This window comes from Notolepis coatsorum (genome assembly GCF_963971535.1).
Source record: "Notolepis coatsorum genome assembly, chromosome: 19".
NCBI lineage: Eukaryota > Metazoa > Chordata > Actinopteri > Aulopiformes > Paralepididae > Notolepis > Notolepis coatsorum.
Genome location: NC_140183.1, coordinates 65,602,471 through 65,618,647, shown reverse-complemented (window position 1 = coordinate 65,618,647; position 16,177 = coordinate 65,602,471). Strand labels below are relative to the sequence as shown.

Here is a 16,177-nt window from a genome sequence, read left to right as displayed (position 1 = left end):
ACGATAGCCACGTTAGCCAGCGCCAGCCAGGTACTGACGCTTCACAGTTACACCTAGAAAACAGTCCAGGCGGACGACACTTGAGAAGCTTGAGAGTGACTTACGGAGTCCTTTGGAGGCTTGGACTTCAGACGGCTCCTTATAGATCACCTACGACAAGCACCAGACAAGAGAGGTTAAAGGTCAAATCACAGATCACTCGTCCCCGTTTGAAATTCTGTGAGGAATTTGTTTTTATTCTTTTCGCAAAGTCAACGGAAGGATGGGAACAGAGAGAGACATATGTAGCGAACTGAGGGGAACAGGCACTCACTTAATTAGCTCTGGTATCCTGTTTGTAACGCATTTCTACACATCAGGGGCGATGACACGTTGATGATAGCCGGTGCATCAGCAATGCCCGGAAGATTATAAAAGACCCCAGCCATCCCAACAACAGCTTGTTTCAACTGCTGCGTTACCGTAGCTCAGAGCCAGGTGGAGCAGGCTCAAGGACTCATACTACCATCAAGCCATCAGACTCATGAACACTATCTAGTAATTGTGATTTTATTGTGTGCATTTATGTATTTTAAGTATTTTTAAGTACTTTATGTACATTTTATTCTACTGTTGCACTTTTTATATGTATAATTTTTATATTATACCACTAACTTTTTTTCTTACATCACTATTATGCTGGTTTTTATTGTCTTTTTGCGTATGTATTGTTCTATGTATATATTATTGACATGCTGTAGGCAGAGGGGGGCAAGACCCAATAATTTTGCTCTTTTTTGAAGGAGAATATGACAAGTTTCAACAATAAAACTGAATCTGATGAGTAAAATCGAGAAAATATAATGTGGTTTGAGGCTAAATAAAACAGACCTTAGGAGGCCCCAAGACCGCTATGGCGGTGGCTGCCAAGGGACATCTTCAGACCTGCCAACCATGGGAAAATAGTTTGAGTACCACAATAGTGTAACGCTCGCGCACTTTGCTTTGCAGATGCCATATCACCAAGTTATTCAACATATAACGGCAAGTTGTGTTCTACAATGAATGTAGTTGTAAAGGGTTTCTGCCCAAATTGGTCTCAAATCTTCTGCTTGTAGGAAGAATGAGTTAATTCTAGGGGTTGAATCTGTAGCAGCCGTCATTTTAAAATGTTTTTTCCCCTCCACGTGGCGTCGACAGTCTGCAAGACACCGACCGTACACACACGTATGTCTTTCTTCATAATTCAACTATTGACTGTTGAAGGGATCAGGCATAATTGTATAATTTGATCCAATTCTTAAATCACTTGCACTCCACTAGACTATATTATGATATACAGTGCTAGTCATAATACACTGCTTAACTCATTCTGCGCCAACCACGTAATATTACGCGTTTGCTTGGCAGCGGTTGAGCGCCAAACACATTTTAGTTTTTAGATCCTTTGATCTTTTTCCTCTGATCCCCATTCTAAATCATCATCCGGATCATTCTAGCCATCCCTGGGTCGTTTGTATACGTTGGAATTGCAATGCCGATCAAATATCACTAGGTGGCAGTATCGCCTACCTTTTGAACTCCGATAGAAAGGCAACAGGATAGTCAATTAATGCACCGGACTATCGAGGCTCGCTCTGTGGGGGAGGAGCTCTTCCAAAGCAATCGCTAGCAGATCTTTAGTGTCCCGTAAACATGTGTAATTACATATAAATAGGTAATAGCGATCGCCGATGGGATAATTGGAATTATTCTTTTTGGATTACCTTCTGGCTAAGGTAAGGACCCCCTATGTGCATTTTACCGAACGTGAAACATGTTTATGTAACGATCACAGTGGCTTACTTTACCGGTCATAAACGAGGCCTTTTCTAACTATCGGATTTTCGACTACCCCAAATGATGATTTTGTGAAGGTACATATGTACATGTTATATACCTTTGATTTGGGAGTATTTGGGGGTTCAGGGAATCAACCAGAGCGATTTGGGCTTATTGCACATAACGCGTTTTATCTCACGATCTATGAAAAAAGACTGGATTATCTTGGAAATGCACGATGTTTAGCGTGTAATAAACTACAAACTACAGTGTGCAGCTGCTGGATGGCGCAGCGGACATTGTGCTTGTCACCAACGCAAGAGACACCGGGTTCGACTCCGGTTGTCAGCGTTGCATCCGGCTTGGGCCGGCCGTCATACTAACTCAATTGGCAGAGTTAGCGGGTGGAAGTCGATGGGTGGTAATCTGGACGTTGTGGACAGCGACTCCTACAGGTTGGTTGGGGGACGCCTGCACAGCAGAGACAGGAAAATGGCGGGGGTAGTGTGAGCCTCCCACACGTTACACCTTGCCAAATGAGAGTCCGCGCTGGCAGGTGAAAAGATGTGACAGGCTGCCTCCACATTTATCGGAGGGGACATGTGATGCAAGGCTTCTATCCTCCCTACAACCGGCCAGTGGGGGGCATATGCGAGCAATGTTCAAGAGAGGGGAGGGGATAATTGGCACGGCTAAATTGGGATGGGAGAAAAATAGAAGAGGAGAAAAAGTGGATAAAAAAAAAACTACAGTGTGCAGAAACAAACTATTTTTTTCCATGTTAGACTACAAATACACAAGCTGTGACAATAAACATATCTATCTAAATCATGGGTCTCAAACTCAATTTACCTGGGGGCCGCTGGAGGTAGAGTCTAGGTGAGGCTAGGCCGCATCAAATATTCCACAAAAAAAGGGTTTCAAGTATTCCAAAAAAAAGTACAACTGATCCAATCTTCTCACAAACTCACTATAACCTCACAAACACCAGCAACTGAGCATTCTCAGTGGACTCATCCACAGCTATGGAAATGCACTGTGCATTTTTTTTTATTATATCACAAAGCTGTTTAATCAAATCATCAGCCAGTATTTCAGTTATTCTGGTTGCTGTGCTATCTGAGGAGGATTTGCTTTCGTTTGCCTTCAAACATGGTCTCCATCACTTCAGTCATACATTATTTTATTATGTATGCATCAGAGAATGGCTTCTTGTGTTTAGCCAACACCCATGCCACTGAGTGAGGACTTGGTTGCTTTTTCTCGTTGTGACATAGCTTTAACAATAATTCTGCTTGCAGCTTGATATGATGATTTCATTCCATTTATTTTTGTGGTTCTTAGCACTGAATTTTGAGGAAAGGCTGCATCAAAATAACTGTTTTGTTTCGTAGTGGCATTTCAAATTGCCACTCTTCACAAGAGCTACCGTTTCTTGGCATATTAGGCACATTGGTTTGGTGCTGGGAGGATGCACGCATATTTTTCAGTCCATTCAGCATGAACATGCCATATTTTTCTACTAACTGCCTGCTGGCGAAATTAGGCTACTAGCTACATTTATCTCACGGAGATACTGTAAAACTGGGAACAAGGTTACTAGCTACATACAGTACCTGCAGATTAGACTACCAGTAGATGCGCTGTCATCTCTCGCTCTGACCCGCTGAACACTCATTCCGTGAAAACCCGCCCTACTCTGCTCTGATTCGCAGACTGTGGGTGGGGGGGGAGAAACGCTAACAGGACGCTGAATGTGATTGGACCAGAGTAGACAGACAGACAGGCAGAGCACTGCTTGCAGAGGAGACAGCGGAGAATTTCGAGAATGCCTGCCATACGCACTGGATATATTTTCCTTCCACTTGGTATCACTCCGAAATCACGTTTTCAACCAAGTCACTAACGTAACGTTGCTGTCATGAGCCTGCGCTATGGTAGCCTACAAGTGATCAAATAAATAAAACATCCAACTCGCACAACAACAAGTTGCGCGCGGGCCGCACTAACACTAAACTTTGATGTCAAGTAGGGAGCCGCAAAATATCATCCAGCGGGCCGCGAGTTTGAGACCCCTGATCTAAATAGTGTCTGTCAAATGAGCCACACCAGTGTTTGAGTACACCTGCTTAAAACAGTCAAAACAAAGAACATTTCCCATGATTAAAAATACTTCAAAGTGTATAAACCTGTCTATAAACACCCAATATTTCATTATATGATGTGTGCTTAACACTTTCAGTGCCGTTCACATAGAACTACGTTTCTGTCGTCCGATCGTTGAGTGCCGGAAACGTAGATCTACGTTTCTGTCACGGTATTTATTTTATTATCTATATCCATTCATAATTCAGCAGGGCACCTTGTGCATACTGTTCCGAGTGTGTCTGAGCTGGCAGACGGTATTATACCGCCCTCTAACGCCTTCGGCCAGTAATGCACCCGGTTAGAAACGGGTTCGTTTATTTTCTATACTGAGCTGCGGCGTGGGGGCGGGTCCTAAACACTCCGGCAAAACACACGCTTCTAGGGATGGCTTGGATAACCGACCCCGCCCGCCCATTGAAGAGCAATGCCCAATAACGTCGGAGGCACGATCGCTGTGGATAACTAGAATGGCGATGAGATTATTGGATTCTTTTTTTTCCATTACTTCAGAGACCAGGTAGGGACACCATATATGAAAGCTTGCGTTGATCTGATATTTATTTCTACTGCGATTGAAGCTATATGTGTTTATGTGTCTAGCTGTTCTGCCGTTGGGTTGCAGGAGGGGGGCGCGCCGGTGCAACATTCCCTGCCACGCTTATATCCATCAATGTTTGATCACTGCCACCAGTCTAAGCCTATGGAGATGTTTACCTTCTTTGCAGGGCTATAACTTTTTAAATTGTATTGCTAAATTGACATTACTATGGCCCATTCAACATCGATTATCTATCGTTCAGGATGTAGGAACGTTTTACTTTTTCATTCATAGGTTCATACGAAAATACCGTCTAGAATATAAATATGTTTTTATCGTTTTCTGCAGTAATTCCTAGAACGTGAGATTAGGCATAAACGCATATATAGATTATCAAATGCTGTTTGTTGGCAATACACGCTGTTGTGAAGGGCCAGATTAAACCGAATATATATATTTATTTATATATATATATTTAATTGTATTTGTATATTCTCTAATATTCCCTGATATCCCTTGTATATTCCTTGTACAATATGCATTGAATATCCATTCTAGCCTACTGAACATCCCATAATAGTCTCCATTCTACTATTGGTCGAGACCTTGGTGCCAGGCTGCCATACCCCTCAGACCCAGTTCAAACGTACCGCTCGACATGTACGAACAAGTCCTAGTTCCGCGTAGGAATTTGGCTACCGCACCACTAATGGGACTATTTGTTCATAGTGCGTATATATACTGCACTACTAAAGTAGGACTTTCTTTTCAGTCCAGTTTCTTACCCTCCAATAGAGTTAGACGTAAAGCCTCCCCGCGACGCCACGTGTGGGAGTAAGGCCAAGTTCGCCTACCATCGGTATTGAGACATCGTGTATATTAATATTTGAATAGTCATATTTGGCACTATATCGTCGAGTTGGACGTAGTCTATTAAGCTAATAATAGTCTGTTAATATATAGTGCTTCGTGCGGTGAGAATACTACCGTAGTCAGTACCCCATCGTTTCGGGCAGAGAACTGGCTGCTTACCCAGGGTGGTTGACCCTATGTGAAGCTGCACCCGAGGAGCCCCAGAGCCGACGAGCGAGTGGACCTGTATACCGGATTATTCTACCGACGACAGCCCGCCTTCCCAGGCACGGATTATGCTTTGGATACTTTGATTATTCCATGGATAAAGACCCCCGACACTGCCGTGTGTTGGAACCCCCCCCCCTGGAGAGGACGCAAGGTGAGGAGACGCTCTGCAAGACGAGGCCGCTTCACGTCTCTCCCCCGTGGACCGGAGAGAGCCGGCCCACAAAGAGTCCACCTGCTTTCATCTGTGGTCCAAGGATCGCCGGCGCATTGAACGGCACTACAGTGGGTTCACCTGGGATACCCTTGGCCGGACGAGGCAGCCGGATTCTACCCCCCCCCCCCCCTCCTACTCCTGTCGGCTTACAAGCGACCGGATTAACCCCCTCTAGTGTATCTAGTATAATCATTAAAGTATCATTGCTGTTATTCCTTAACTATTCCAGGTCGTATATTTACCACCTGCGCCTTCAGAGATTGGACATTCTCTATTGATATACCGACGAATACTCCTTGCCATAAAAGTGCATACTATTTCAATTCATAAATGTAATTAAGTGATTAAGTGCTTATTCTACACACCATCGCTGTGTAGAAATAAAGACCTGTTTCTAATTCGTACATTTGTGTTGGATCCGTTTCATCTACGTGAGAGTGTTCATGATAATATATTTATGCCGTGTACTGGGTGGCCGAATATTAAGTACAAAGGTAGTGGTAGTAAGTATCATATCTAGTAATACAGTCAGGGAATTGTACCCCTCAGTTACACACGCTATATTAAAAATGTCAACTGTACATGATCCTAAACGTTATGACTGATCATGCGCGGGTGAACGGGGGGGGGTCGTTTATAATTCCGTGATCGTCGGTAAATGCTTTATGTAGTATGGGTGATATATTGATCGGAGCAGTTTGCATGGATAATAATAAACAAACGCGCTGAAAATTACGTCAGTGTCCTCTTACCATTGGCCGGTGAGACTGGAGCAAAAAGATCCCACTTATTTGACGGTGATCGAGTCGATCCATTTCCGGTTTGTATAATAATAATAACAGCCCAAATCATATCGATTATTGAGTTATGGCAGCGATCCATATACACGGTGTGTGTCTTGAGTCCCGCGACAATATGCGAGTGCCGGACGCATTTCCAAGACGCACCGGGATCACAAGAGATCCACTTCCGGTTTGGCAACTCGCCGATCATCCTCCAGGTGGCAGTATTGAAGCATTGCAGACAGGGGGCGAAACTAGAGCCCGCCACCCGCCATTGGCGCTCAGTTTTTACGTTTGGCGCCTCCCACTGAGAGGTCTCCCCGCCGTGTGGCGGGCAATCAAATAGTCATGTGAAAACCGAAAATCATGATCCAATTCTGAGCAGAGTTCTCACTCGCTGTCTCAGCACAGACACGCAGCGCATTGCTGGTCCTACCCCTCCCGCACCTATTTCTGTATGCTGCATGTAAACAGAGGACAGTCACCGTGACATTAGTCTAGTCAGAGGGACCTCCGTGAGCTGACGTTAGCTACTGTTACAAAATGACCCAGTCAACTATTCACTTTTAGTTTAATACATGAGGCATTGTGTAACGTTATCCAGCCGGCTAGCTACTGATAGCTCCCGACATCAACAACTGCTCCAGCAAGTGTCCAGTGCATAATACCTCCGTTGGCTAGGTAGCTCATGTTAGCTCACTAGTCACTACGAAATGTCCCAGTAAACTAAATAGTTCAGAGGCGTTGGCCCAACGCCATCCAGCAGTAGCTACAGATAGCTCCTGACATCAATGTCCTACAACATGCGTATTCGAGCCCCTGGCTTACATCGCATGAGGGCTGCTGAATAGGGTCCAGGTGCAGCGCAGGAGAATCCTTTCATGCTGAATGTAGAGTTTAGGGTCCAGGTGCAGCGCAGGAGAATCCTTTCATGCTGAATGTAGAGTTTAGAGCCCAGCTGCAGCGCCGGTGAATCCTTGCTGGAGCTGGAGGCCACTCGAGTATACACACAGACAGTGGAGCTGTTTGCAGACAGCGAGGTGGCGATGTCTCGCAGATAATACAACTACAAGTATGATTATATAATATATATATTTTATTAAAAAAAATATATATATATATATATAAAATAATAATAATTATTTTTTTAATCAAAAAAAAGTTGGCAGGTAAGAAATATGCTTGGCGGGTAGATTCTTCCCATCTACCCGCCACTGGCCGGTGAGTCAAAAAGTTAATTTCGCCCCCTGGTTGCAGAGTTGTGCATGCTCCCACTGCATCATACCAGGCTCCGTGAGGGAATTATGAATAACATGGCGAAAAAATTAAATATGATCTCAATAACGTCGTACGCCGTGGATTGGCAGAATTCGCATGAACTTGAAACACGTTGTACGACGTTTATGGCGCAGAATGTGTTAAGAATTAAGATGGCGCGACCAAAGTCAGTCACCGTTTGGCGAGCTCCGCAGAGATTGTGCGTTTTTGTGCAAGCCATTCCGACGAGTGATTACATCTGGTTGTAAACGGTCCTGAACTGACCAGTCACCGCTGATGGCGAAAATGATTGACCACCGTTGTAGCCAAGGAGCGTCTGCTCCGAAAGCAATCCCAGACGAGTGCCGATTGCAATGAGAAGGGGGCAGAAGAAGACAAACAAGTTCTTTGTTTTGACTCGCGTGTCTGAATGAATGGAAGTGAATGGCCATTTTGGATAATCACGCTGATTATTATTTTATATATATACATTTTTTTTTTTTTTTTTACATTTGCATAGTTTCAGCTGGCATTTCATACCTGCGTATTTTGACCAAGAATTGCGTGGTTGGTACACAAAACGCGTGCAGTTTGGCAGGTCTGCATCTTCCCTTCATCCTGGGAATCCTCACCTCTAGTTGACGACTTCTTCTTCTTCTTGACCTCTGCTTCTCCATCTCTGCTGCGGACTCTTTCATCTTCTTCCTCACGGCAGGGACCTTCGTAGCCTCTTCCTCCACACAGCTCACAATGTCAGGATGGTATCGCTTCTGTAAAACACACCAGAACCAATATGAGGAACCATTCTATGCGTTCATTAACAAACACAGACACAGACACACACACATATACGCACTGACCAGATGACAACAGAGGAACCATCACACACACCAGATGACAACAGAGGAACCATCACACTCACCACATGACAACAGAGGAACCATCACACTCACCAAATGACAACAGAGGAACCATCACACTCACCAAATGACAACAGATGAACCATCACACTCACCAAATGACAACAGAGGAACCATCACACTCACCAAATGACAACAGAGGAACCATCACACTCACCAAGTATTTGAAGCTGTGTTTCCAGCCCTTGACATGGGACAGTATGTGTGCCTGCGGTAGTTCGGACACGTTGCAGAGCTTACACTGGTAGTGAAGAGGGACAGATTCGCTGGGGCTACGGTATTCCCAAACATAGCGCAGGCCTGTGGAGACACACAGAACATTCTGATGAGTGCGTCAGCGCGGATGATGAGTGTATGTGAGGAACTGGTTTGCTGCTTACCAAGAGCAGGCTCAGTGACGCCCTTCAGAAGATTGGTGAGAGAAGCAAGAGCACAGACGGATGTTCGTGTTCCTTTATTGACTGAGAAAACACAACAGCAATTAGCACAAAGCTAAACGATAATAGTCACTAAACTAAAGCCTTACAAGTGGACAAGTGAAACCCCAAGGTTCACATCCAACCAACTAACCTCCACGCAGCCTATGGCTGAGGAGCCTCGTCTATAAAGGCAGGCATTACGTCATTACAAATGTGACTGTGCTTTTATACAAACTACAGGGTCAGAAGGCCAGTTAAATCAGGCCTGGATGTTATAGGTCCTTTATTCGCTGAACATATCATTTTGGTGGACTCGGTGCGGACTCTGTGCGGTTCGGGGGGTGAAGTTGCAACATTGTTGCATTCTTCATTTGGTTAGTCTGCATTCACATTGCAATTTGTCAAACGCACCAAACTTTCTGAACAATGTAACACGGCCGAAAAGGGGGCTCGTCTATTGGACACAATAGAGTGGAAATGTGTGTGTGTGACTGCGAGCCCTAACGTGTGTGTGTGACTGCGAGCCCTGTCTGACTCCAGATCAGCGGAGGCATCACAATTTTCAGTCGGTGGTAGGGTGACCAGGTGTCCCGCTTTTGGTTGTACTGTCCCACCATTTGACCGAATGTTGAGAGGATGTCCCTCTTTTCGAAGCAAAAAAAAAACATGGGTCTAAAAGCCCTCCCTACAGTAAACGTAGCAACCCGCCTCTTGTCCACACACATTGCTCTGCTCGTGACACTACCTCATATTGCTGATCTGATTGGTTAGGTAGTAATTTAGCGCTCTGCTCGTGAGAGTCGTGACTCACTTCCTATATTTGGTCCGCGTTTGGTCCGATGAAGCAAACAGAGACCTACATTTTCAGGCGGACCAGAGTTTGCGTGTTTGGTCCGCACCAGAGTTCGACTGAGCATTCACACCACCCCAAAAAAGCGGACTATCCGAGAAAACGAACTCTGGTCCAATAGTCCGGACCAAACAGCTCTGGTGTGAAAGCACCCTTAGAAACACAACCTCCTCATGAGTGCTCGTTACGCCTGGAGGGAACAGTGGCAGCAGTAGTTCTCTGCCAACCTTCACATAGCCCAGGCAGGGCTTGACATTAGCACCGGCCACCGGCCAAATGCGGGTAGAATTCGGCTGTGGCGGGTAACTCCGTCATTCTACCGGCCACAGTGGCCGGTGACTTTTTTTCTATGAAAAAAAAACATTGTAGTCTACAAAAGGCATCGGCAATAATTAAGTCAATCCAAGTGACTACATAATACTACAACAATTCGGAAAAGTGCATTACCGGCCAGATCCTGGTAGTGGTGCTGTCTCGAGAATAGAGTACTCCTTGTTTTCAGACCGGATGTTAATTTTTTTCATTCAGGCCTACTTTTTCGTTAGCGTGAAGCTATGCCTTCATCAGATCGCATGGAATACCTTTTGCGACGCCGAATGTAAAGGAATATAGCATCAGCCAATGGACATATCGATCTACCAGATGGCGATCAATAACTGGGAACTCCTTTTTGGGATCCAACCGGCCACAGATGATGATCAAACTATGTGGCAGTTAATGTGTTAAGGGGATGCAGACCAGAGAAAGACTTTCGTCTTGTTTACATCAAGGTCGCCCATTTTCAATTCATAGTGACATTTATGACATACACAACATATATGACATCATGACATTTATGGCATAGGGACATACATGACATACAGGTATATAGTACTGTTACATTTGTGCCATATACGATATGCAAATATACAGTACTATTACCCATAGATCCTGACAGAGTATATACATATGATGGGGAGGGGACTGTACATTAGGAGGGGGTGGGTGGGTGGGAGAGAAGTATACATACGGTGGGGAGAGAATATATACATACGGTGGGGAGGAGACTGTACATTAGCGATCATATGCATTTTGATTTTAAACATATTCATCATGCTATAAAATGGGAACGTATTGAAGAAAAAATTATTTAGTGTGGTGATTTTTGGCTGGTGAAAATGCTGAGTGGCTATAGTATTGACTTTGGAAAACCACTAGCCACAGTGGCTAGTGAGCCAAAAAGTTAATGTCAAGCCCTGGCCGCAGGACTACAACTCCCATGAGGCACTGCTTCTCAACATGCCCATCCACATCTGTGGATACCGATGAGTAGGGTTGGGCATCGTTTGGATTTGAACCATTCCAGTTCCGATTCTCCATTTCGATTCCTGTTCTAAACGATTCTCGCTTCCGATTCTTTGAGGTGCAGGTCAAAACAGGTCACAGCTTATTTCGCAGGAGTTTTTTTTTTGTTTTTTTTTTCCTCTTTAATTTTTTTTCATACTATTCACATTGTCACTTGACTTGATACAGTTTAATTTGGTTGCTGTACTGTAACTAGGGTATTAATTAACAAAGTAAAAAAAAATTAGAGGGGAACTATTTGACTATTTCTTTCACTATTTGGGCACTTTTACACAATTCCTGAGAGTCTATGGAACACCTCTGTAAGGTTTTTTTCAAAAGATCCGTTGTCATTTCTAGCATTGTTCAGTTCATAGCTCAGAACCACTGAAAATGAAACAGGTTTAGCTAAATATTTTAGCAAGACCTTGGAAAATACTCTTCAATAGTACATCTGAGCCGTGAAGAACACTGAGCCCCCGGACCGACCGATGTCGAACCACACCACAGAGAGTGAATCTCAAGGGTGGTGAACATGCCACCGCCATCAAGCACTTGCCAAGGGCTCAGCTGCCAACTCCCATCATCAGCAGCGTGGTACTGTTGTGGAGCCAGGACTTACCTATGTTAGTGGTTTGCTGCTGCCTTTTCTGTCAGTGGAAGGGAGACACATATAGGCATTAGTGACGGGATGAGACTAGTCCTCCACACTCAACAGGCTATGAAGAAATGTTAGATACATCCTCCATATTATTATTCCCTGGATAAAGACAGGGGCACATCAGAGATGTGTCTTTACATTAGTGTAAAACGTAAAGTAAAACTAAGTAGCCCTTGATAGAGCCAAAAGTTTAATGAATCACTGATTGAGACCTATTATGTAATGTTTAAAGTTCATTAAATCAATACCACATGAGGCAAAGCCACTATCCATAGAGTTGAGGTTGGTGGCTCACAATCTGATGCCAAATCGATCAGTTGTGGGATCCCGCAAGGGAGCGTCTTAGGACCACTGTTGTTGTACATAAATGATATACATTATATACCATTTGCTCAAGTCATTTATTTATGTATGCTGATGATTCTGCCTTGATGGTTTCTCATAAGAATTCAGTATAAATTGGCTCTCTGATAACAAGCTCTCCATACATCTTGGCAAAACACCCAGGCTTAACAAAGCACAGGTAATACCGTCATATCAACCAAGAGCTCTGTGAATTACTTGGGCTGTATGTGTGATGACATCTTTAGAGGAGACAGCTTGGCCATGAAAGTGTTCAGGACACTGTGCCCAGACAGCAGTGCTTCGACAAAAAAAACTAAAATGTCTCCACGTGGTAAATACACAGGTCACGACATGTTTAAAGGAAAGTTTGAAAGGAGAGTTGTATTTGGAGTGTTGGAACTAGGCTACACTGGCACACATAGTTCCAGTAAATGACACTAAGCTAGGCTAACGGTGTGGCTGTTCCCTAAGCCTAATGCATGCACAGAGAAGAAAAGGGTATGCATCTGCTTGTCTAACTCCAGGGTAGATGGCAAATGAGCTAATTTCCCAAAAAGTTGGTGTGTTCCTTTAAGGTCTCCTTAGCACGGTATGAACTTGGAAAGTCAGCCTTTTGTTTTAATGACCCAGTTTTTGGAATGAGCTTCAACAAAAATGTGCCACTAACATATGGACAATTTTATATTATGATGGTAAACCTCCCTGCGTCAGTATGTAACTGTTTTACTTTTAACTAGATTTTAGCTTTATTGTGTGCTTTTTTTCCCTCTCACCCCCCAATTTTGTTGTTATACCAATTCTCCCCTGGTCGTTGTGCTGCCCTACTGTTGGTCTGGGAATGGATGTAGACTATACCACATGCTGCCCTACTGTTGGTCTGGGGAAGGATGTAGTGTAGACTACTACATGCTGCCCTACTGTTGGTCTGTTGAAGGATGTAGTGTAGACTACTACATGCTGCCCTACTGTTGGTCTGGGGAAGGATGTAGTGTAGACTACCAGCGCAAACACACCAGCCGTGCACACAGGCACTCGCAGGTTCCGTGCGAGGCCGGGCACACCGAGTCCGACTTTAGAGCGGGCGAAAGTGCACGGAGGAAGGCACATTTACATTGGAACAGCTGTAAATGCCTAGTCTATTGCGAAGTCAGTCCCTGTTTGAAGATTTTTTTTAAAGATTTGCAGTTCCAGTGTTCTATTGTCCATTTTGCATGTATAACCAGTTATTATATTTAGAATTAGAATAATTAATTATTTTTACATTTTAGAATGATGATCAGTGTGACTATACTCCTGAAAAAGTATAGTAATATGGTTTATTTGTATTGGGAAAGATGGACACATTAGCTGGTTGAACAACATCTATATGTGTGGTAATAATGCAGATATTGAGTGTATTTCACGCCTCTAAATCCAACCAAAGCAGAAACAATCGCTTCCAGCCCGAGAGTCGCGCGCGGTCGGTGGGCACAGCTACGTCCGTTAACATGGGAGCGAAAGTGAAGCACTGGTCGCCCGCGCACGGCTGGTGTGTCTGGGCTGTACCACATGCTGCCCTACCGTCGGTCTGGGGAGTGTAGACTACCACATGCTGCCCTACCGTCGGTCTGGGGAGTGTAGACTGCCACATGCTGCCCTACCGTCGGTCTGGGGAGTGTAGACTACCACATGCTGCCCTACCGTCGGTCTGGGGAGTGTAGACTACAACATGCTGCCCTACTGTCGGTCTGGGGAGAGTGTAGACTACCACATGGTGCCCTACTGTCGGTCTGGGGAGAGTGTAGACTACCACATGCTGCCCTACTGTCGGTCTGTGGAGGATGTAGACTACCACATGCTGCCCATCTGTTGGTCTGGGGAGGGTGTAGACTTTCACATGCCTCCTCCGATATACGTGGAGTCACCAGACAGCGAGGAGTTTCACTGGGAGATCGTAACACGAACAGAGGTTCACACCATCTCCCACAGATCCCCTCCCTGCTGGCTGACCCGACCGACCAGTAAGGAGTCGCTATTGCAATGACCGGGACTCATACCCCACCGGCTTCCCACCCACTAACACTGCCAATTATGTTTTGTAGGGATGACTGAGCATTGAAAATGAAGACCAACGCTCAATTGCATTCCAGAGTGCTAAATAAAGGTTGAATGATTGAATGAATGAAAAGGTAGGTTCATGTGTGTGTGACAGAACTCAATAATAGATCATGTTAATTAATATTAATGTTAAGATAATTCCTTTAGGGTGCAAGCCACTTCAAGGCTGCTTTTTGAAAGGGTGGGAACTTACCTTGGCAGCTCCATTGGCATTCTTAAATGTATTCTGTAGTGGTTGTGCACCACCTTGGTCATTTGTTCTGGGAGGGTGAAGCACATTAGGTTCATACTCCATTCTTGACTGTGGGGAAAACATGGAAGACCGATCTGTAAAGGACACATACGATAAGAGATTAGATAAGATATTCCTTTATTGATCCTCTTTGGGAAATCCGGGCATCAAACAGTGTAAGTAAGCAATATAAGATAAGATATATGAGAAAAGTAAACAATCAAAAGGTGCAGATAAGGTTCTGTATGCCCCATCAGTTATATTATATGTTACAATAAAAATGGGCTATAAAGAATTTGAATCTGAATATATAGGCTACTATAGAAGTAAACGCACTGTGCAGTATACACAACGTACCCTAACTGGCATGATATACGCTAGGGCTGGGCGATATAACGATAATTATCGCGATATATTTTAATAATCGATATTGGAAAAAAAATATCACGTTTCGCAACTATGCCATATCAATGTGGAATATTCTCTCCCTGCCGTATGTATATTTCTCTCCCACCCACCCCCTCCTAATGTACAGTCTCCTCCCCATCATATGTATATACTCGGTCAGGATCTATGGGTAACAGTACTGTATATTTGCATATCATATATGTCACAAATGTAACAGTATGTCATGTATGTCCATATGCCATAAATGTCATGATGTCATGTATGTTGTGTATGTCATAAATGTCACTATGAATTGAAAATGGGTGACCCTGATGTAAACAAGACAAACGTCTTTCTCTGGTCTGCATCCCCTTAACAATTGTGTGTATTGAGCCGTACTGTATTGTATTTGTACCCATTCTGCAATCTGTTAAATAAAGTTTTCATTCATTCACCTACGAGAGACTGCAATTCGAAACTGGCCCCTGTAAATGTCCTAACCCAGTAATAAATACACGAGACCCTCTTCTTGGACCAAGAAAGGTTTCGTCGATAATCCAATGTACAGTTGATTTTAACGTTAGTACAATAATATTATTGTAAGGTTGGGTTAAGCTACTTTAACGTTAGATACATCCAGAGCTCTCCCGATTATAACGTTAGCTACGCTACACGACTTTAACACGTTAGTGCTATGCAGAGGGCCATCAAATAATGTAACGTTAGGTATGCTGTATTAATAGCCTGTTAAATACCATTTCTTACATTTATACGAACAGTGGAGACGCCTCTAACCTCTGGATGTGGATGGCTGGTTCATGAAAAATAGACCACCGAAACACTTCCGGTATTTTGAGCTCATGGGAGAGGGCGGGGGAAGTGGGGGGAAGGGAGCGTGAATTAATGGGGGAGCCTTGACGTAGGGGGTTGTAGCTACGGCTAGCCAACAATCACATAAACATCCAACACAACATCAACATTAACTTAACTCATTAATTAATTGTATCTCTCACTCTCACGAGCTCCATGTAACGCGGAAGTGCTGGTGCTCTTCTTTAAGGCTGCGTTTTGCAAATATATTTTAGGTGCATTACCGCCACCTACTGGACTGGAGTGTACAT

General features: G+C 44.1%; 1 protein-coding gene across 1 annotated transcript in view; it reads right to left on the bottom strand.

Annotated features, from left to right (window-relative positions):
* The window catches only part of LOC311245760 (uncharacterized protein), a 33,070-nt gene extending 17,167 nt beyond the window's left edge, over positions 1–15,903 (bottom strand). The window contains exons 1-7 of the mRNA XM_084335736.1: positions 15,822–15,903; positions 14,631–14,764; positions 11,957–11,984; positions 9,123–9,203; positions 8,900–9,042; positions 8,455–8,592; positions 105–150 (exon numbers count right to left, since the gene is read on the bottom strand). Coding sequence (XP_084191862.1) covers positions 105–150; positions 8,455–8,592; positions 8,900–9,042; positions 9,123–9,203; positions 11,957–11,984; positions 14,631–14,753 — 559 coding nt within the window. The 5' untranslated portion in view covers positions 14,754–14,764; positions 15,822–15,903. The remainder of the gene's footprint in view (positions 1–104; positions 151–8,454; positions 8,593–8,899; positions 9,043–9,122; positions 9,204–11,956; positions 11,985–14,630; positions 14,765–15,821) is intronic.
* Between the last annotated feature and the right edge of the window lie 274 nt (positions 15,904–16,177).